The sequence below is a fragment of the Trichomycterus rosablanca genome, chromosome 4 (assembly GCF_030014385.1).
Source record: "Trichomycterus rosablanca isolate fTriRos1 chromosome 4, fTriRos1.hap1, whole genome shotgun sequence".
NCBI classification, from domain to species: Eukaryota; Metazoa; Chordata; class Actinopteri; order Siluriformes; family Trichomycteridae; genus Trichomycterus; species Trichomycterus rosablanca.
The window spans coordinates 9541038-9547870 of NC_085991.1; the positions used below are offsets into that span (position 1 = coordinate 9541038).

Here is a 6833-nt window from a genome sequence, read left to right on the forward strand (position 1 = left end):
AATTAAAATAATTGAATGATTGTAACAGAAAACACCTTCAATGTTTAAAGATCTTTTGTAAACACATTTTAAGACAACAATTTTATTGAACTATATTTATTAATAATAATAATAATAATAATAATAATAAATATTATTATTATTATAATACAGAGGAAATTTGATTTATTATTGATTGCTATGTGTGTAAGGGCTCTATGTTAGTATCCACTGCTGGCTGTTGCAAATAATAATCTATTAATTAAATAAACTATTATTAAATACTACTACTACTACCACCACTAATATACTACTACTATTACTACTACTAAAAATAATAATAATAATAATAATAATACAGAGGAAATTTGATTTATTAGTGATTGCTATGTGTATAAGGGCTCTATGTTAGTATCCACTGCTGGCTGTTGCTAATAATTAATTATTAATTAATTAATTAATTAATTATAATTAAATACTACCACCACCACTAATAATAATAATAATAATAATAATAATAATAATAATAGGGCTGATGGATGGCGTCTGCACAGAGATGAGAAAAGAGTGCTCTCAGGGTGTGTCTCTCCGTACACAGTGCTGAGCTGCACTGCACTCGTCAAAGTGTAGGTGACAAGATGCATACGGCATGCTGCCCATGTGTCAGAGGGGGCGTGGGTTAGCTTCGTTCTCCTCAATCAGAGCAGGGATTTGCATTGGTGGAGAGGAAGCATGACGCAATATGGCAATTGGACGGAAAAAAAAAAGAGAGAAAAAGGGGATCCACTGCTGGCTGTTGCAAATAATAGTCTATTCATTAAATAAACTATTATTAAATACTACTACCACCACTAATATACTACTAATACTACCAATAATAAAAATAATAAAGAGGAAATTTGATTTATTATTGATTGCTATGTGTGTAAGGGCTCTATGTTAGTATCTACTGCTGGCTGTTGCAAATACTAATCTATTAATTAGTTAAACTCATAATATATACTACTACCACCACCACTAATAACAATAATAATAATAATAATAATTATTATTATTATTAATTATAATTACTATTATTATTGTTATTATTATTAAAATACAGAGATAATTTAATTTATTATTGATTGTTATGTGTGTAAGAGCTCTATGTTAGTATCCACTGCTGGCTGTTACAAATAATAATCTATTAATTAATTAAACTATTATTAAATACTACTACCACCATGAATAATAATAATTGTTTTTTATTATATTTTATTTTATATTTTTATTATTTATTATATTTTTATTATATTATTATTATTATATTATTATTATTGTTAGTTGATGTAACATGATAATTGAAACAGAAAACACCTTCAATGCTTAAAGATATTTATTTAACTATTTATTTATTGAAATATTATTAAATATTACTACCACCACCATTAATAATATTAATAATAATAATAGTAATAACAAAAATTATTATTATAATTATTGTTGTTGTTAGTTGATGTAACATGATAATCTAACATGTAACATGATAACATTTAATTGTGCATGCCCTTGCCTGGATGCCCTTCATGAGACAACCCTCCTTTTCATCCGGGCTGGCACTATATGTGAGCTGATATGTGTTCCCCATTAGCTAGATTCATGTAATGCCATGCACCTTTTGTATTTGTGTTCCCACTGCTGTTGCCAACAGCATTGCTCTTAAAATTACACCACACAAGCTCACTGATGATACAGCTGGAGCAGTAATCTAACTAATAAATGAATCAGAACTCCCTGTATATCATTCAGCATATGTCTTTGCTTGCATGCTTTGAACATGGTACATTATTACGGTGACTCCAGTCAGCCTAAACATCGATTGTTCATTATGTAAGAGAACTGATTATTATTGGGAACTCAAGAAGCATAAAAAGTGATAAACATGCTAAAAACTTATTTCTCTGAGAGAAGGTTTTTGTACAGCATCGCTGGATTTCCTGTCACTGTGGGCTGCAGGGCGCAGTAGTACAGTGCAGAATCAGATACTGCAGCAGAGACGATCTTCAGATCCACTTTCTTTTCCTTTTTGTAGTGTTTTATGTAGATTCTTGTGTCATCTGCTTGAGCTGTTTCTTCACCACCTTCATAAATTAGCACCAGATACTCTGGTCTAGATCCAGTCTTTTGCTGATACCAAAAAAGAGTTTTAACTGATCCTTCATATGTACAGGACAGTGTGATGTTGTCTCCTTTAGTTGAAGATACGCTGGTTGGGTTTGGTGTAATGCTCTCAGCAGCTTCTGCTAGAAAAAATAACAATATGTAACATTTATTTAATACTAAATTATATCCAATGAAACATGATGCTTATTATATAACACTTACCATTATCATCAGCAATAATGAAAATGAAGAACAAAAGTAACATCATTGTACTTAAGTGTCAGATTCAGGTCTAACATACTTTGCCTCTTTGAAAAAGTCTGTGCTGTATGTAACCACATCAAGATCCCCACCCCCAATCCAGTCACATTCATGTCAACTCTGCCTTCATCTGATATTATGAAGGTAGTCGATGTAGATCACTACTGCAAGTTAGGATGTGTTTATCACCAGCATACAGAACTCTAACTTGTTTAACCACATTTGAAATGTCACTAACATTTCTGTTGGCATATTTGTTTTGGGTTGTTGATCCCAGATCTGCAAATGGTATATTTGGTCATAGCTCGATGCATTTAGTTTTAACACAAGTGAAGAATTCTCATATCGGCTTATTCTTTTTTCTCATAAGCATATAAACCTTTATCTTATGTAGCAGTGGTAAGCTAGCAGTCAATTGTTTATTCATTTAAACATAAATAGGGTTGTTTTGTAAATGCAATATCAGTAAAATATCAGTAATATGTCTATTTGTCTGTTTTATTTGTGTTTTTTTTGTTTTGTTTTTTTATTTCAGGTAGCTGGAGTTCCAAAAAATCAGCTTCACATGTTAGATAGACTGAAGAGTTAAAATGTACACAGACAGATAGCTCCCTCTTTTGTTAAAAGCAGGTTCTGTTACATTCACTGTTTTTGCAGTGTGCCAGTTCTGGCTGCATAACGTACTTCAGCAGAGAAGATCTTCATATCCACATTTTGAGTTGTGGAAAGGAATACAACAGCTATCATGTAAGTATTCTCTGCTGGCTGGTGTAAATAATAATCAATTAATTCAACTAGTATTAAATATTATTTCTACTACTACTTTTGTTACTTTCACTCAGAGATAATCACAAGTCACAAAATACGAGTCCGAGTCAAGTCATGAGTCTTTAGGCTAGAGTCCGAGTCAAGTCACGAGTCAATATAATATACACAAAACATATGTTTTAAATGTAGTGTAGAAACAAATAATCTGTAAGTTCAGATAAAAAAACAACAGATTATCGACTGTATTTCGCCGTTTTACTTAGTGCCTTTACTTTCCTAGGTACCAGTTAAAAGCTTAAACTGACGTTTTGTTTTCACTGCAAAACAAAAGCATGTGATAAATCATGGCACAGCGGCCACAATCCAAAATACAGCAAAAAAAAATCCATAACCACTGCTTACCTTAGCTTCTGTACTTCCAGATGCTATTAAATTTATAACCGTGTGTCCCATTAGGAACAGAATCCGTTATTTTGTAAATGTGCATATAATTAAAAACCAGCAAACTTTTCCCGGTTGTGAAGTAAAACACGAACCCGTTAGAAAGCCAATCAAGCGTTTCATTGACAATGATCTGTGTGACGCAAACTTAAAAAATGCAAATAACAGCATTTCTTACTAAAAATTAAAATCAGAAGGTCTGATTGGTTCAGAAAGCGGTCTTTCAACCATTAGCGCCAATTCTGTAGGAGCGTTCCATTCACCCCAGTTGCTCCTGTGAAGTGCACTATGTATTCCACCATTTTAAGTGAGATTCCAATCCAAAAGTAATGAAAATGTTCAAAGGAAGTCAACTTCATCACTACGCCAGAAGCTGGCTGTAACATTTAGCCATTGCGTGCGTTGCGGGTTAAGACGGTCGGAGCGTTATTAGAGAGCAGAATATTCATAATAATAATAATTATATATATTCACACTGATCAGCCATAACATTAAAACCACCTCCTTGTTTCTACACTCATGGTTCATTTTATCAGCTCCACTTACCATATAGAAGCACTTTGTAGTTCTACAATTACTGACTGTAGTCCATCTGTTTCTCTGCATGCTTTTTTAGCCTGCTTTCACCCTGTTCTTTAATGGTCAGGACCACCACAGAGCAGGTATTATTTAGGTGGTGGATGATTCTCAGCACTGCAGTGACACTGACATGGTGGTGGTTTGTTAGTGTGTGTTGGGCGTATGAGTATGAGTGGATCAGACACAGCAGTGCTGCTGGAGTTTTTAAATACCGTCTCCACTCACTGTCCACTCTATTAGACACTCCTACCTAGTTGGTCCACCTTGTAGATGTAAAGTCAGAGACGATCGCTCATCTATTGCTGCTGTTTGAGTCGGTCATCTTCTAGACCTTCATCAGTGGTCACAGGACGCTGCCCACGGGGCGCTGTTGGCTGGATATTTTTGGTTGCTGGACTATTCTTAGTCTTAGTGTTTAAAAACTCCATCAGTGCTGCTGTGTCTGACATACTCTCTGTCCTGACATACTCATTTTAACATAGAAATAACCACTTTTTCAGCATGTGTTAAAACAGAATGACAGCAAGTTAAAACAGCAAACGTTGCAACCAATTTTAAATTAAAATGAAAGCATTTTAAAACAAAAGCATTTTTGTTGTGTAGCTGAAGACTAAGGAATAAAAGGGATGAACACGTTTACACATGATGTTCGCTAAATAATGAAACTTAATGACAAGTATGTGTTAAAAGATTGAAGTATATTTGCCCCTGTGGCAGTTTTTGAAACACTACAGACATGCAATGTGAAATAAAAATAAAGTTACAAAAATAATACATCTCATATGGTAAATCATCATGTCACATATTGTTCCAACAGCTCACTCTCAGACTCTCAAATCATTAGAACCACCACCCTAACTGGGCATGGCAGTGCCTATTTTAGGACAACTGCACAAATCACAGACATGGACATTTTACATTTTGGGCTGATGGTAGTTATACAGATGACTGTGATGATGTGTAGTTGGTGCAACTGTGGTGTAAGAAGTGACAAGCCATACACCACTGGTGGGTTGTTGGGCAGCCAAGACTTATTAATGCCAGAGGACATGTGAGTCTGGTGTCTGATTTGGGCCAACAAAAGTGCTGCTGTGGCTCAGAATATAATTTTAATACTGTTAACGAGGTAAATAAGTCTCAACATACACTGCATCAAACTATTCTGTGTATGGGTCTGCACAGTAAAATGTCCATGCTTATTCCTGTCCACTGTTAAAAGCACCTACAGTGGTCACAAAGGCATCGAACTGGACATCATAGCAATGAAAGAAGGTTGACTGGTCAGGCAAATTTTTTTTTAAGATCATGTGAACGGCCAGACACATGTGCATCGTTTACCTGCAGAAAAGATGGTACCAGGATGCACTGGTACATCTTATAAACACTTATGTGTATATAAATGTGTGGGAGTTCACCTGTATGAGTAATTAAAACCTGTCAATATTTCCACAGGTTTACATATATAGAATTAATACAGAAGAAACTAAACCAGATTTTTGAAGAACACATCTGTGTTAGAGTTTTTGTACAGTGCAGCTGTGTTTCCTGTCACTGTGGGCGTCAGTGCACAGTAATATATTACAGAGTCTGATACTGCAGCAGATGAGATGTTCAGATCCACTTGTTTTAAACTTGGTTGAACTTTAGCAGACAGACGTAAATCCATGTCTTCATTCAGATCTCCATTTGTTAGGCAGGAAAGAAGGAACTCTGGTTCAGATTTTGGATATTGCCGGTACCACTGTAGATTTACAACAACACCAATAAAGTCTTTGTAGCTGCAGGATAGAGTAACAGTATCACCTTCAGTTACACTTTTATGTGTATCAAGTGGCTTGATTTGATCTGTTGTAGAGTCTCCTGTGATAGAGAACAGAGTATAATCACATTCTGATTACAGGTTATTTTTTACTATTTTATCATTTATTATAGACAGTTTTTTACTCACCTAGTGAAATCCACATACACAAGAACATCAGGATGAACATGATGAACGTATCAGTTTGAAAGTATTTCAGTAAATGCTTCTCTACAGTGGTGGTAGCATCATACATTATAATAAAGCTCCACCTTGTGGCACCACATGGTAGTAACAACAGTTCCTTCCTGGCTTTATATTTAGGGTTATATGTGAAATGTAAGCAGACACATATGGAGGACGAAAAATGACATAAGTATAAATAAATAAATGCACAAATAAATAATGCAATAAATAAATAAATAAACTAATAAATACATTTTTGTCATGAAAAAGGACATATTTAAATAAAATGGCTTGAATCTATTTCTATACATCAGATTTTATTTGGGCTGTTTCTGTATTTCTACATTTATTTATTTATTTCTGTATTTATACTTTTATTTCGTTTTTTCCACATTTCTGCATTAATTTATTTCTGTATTTCCACATTTCTTCATTTATTTATTTATGTATTTCTGTGTCTGTATGTTAATAAGGTAGGCGGGTCCTATCCTCACTCTACAGCAGGATTGGTCAGGTTGGCAAAACTAGGCAGAAGCAGCCGATTTCTAACAACCTTAACGTTACATGAACACTAGCTAGGCCAGCGGTTCCCAAAGTGGGGGGCACGTCTGACTGAAATTAAGCGCGGAGCCATATTGTTAAATGTTTTAACGTCTGAATTTTTATTATGGTGGACGAT

The 6833-nt window shown here is 34.4% G+C and overlaps 1 gene segment (V, D, J or C); it reads right to left on the reverse strand.

The window, feature by feature from the left end:
* Positions 1–5653: 5653 nt before the first annotated feature.
* On the reverse strand, positions 5654–6158 carry LOC134311248 (T cell receptor alpha variable 5-like). The segment is given in 2 exon segments: positions 5654–6030; positions 6119–6158. Coding segments are annotated over 2 exon segments (417 nt in total).
* Positions 6159–6833: the final 675 nt, after the last annotated feature.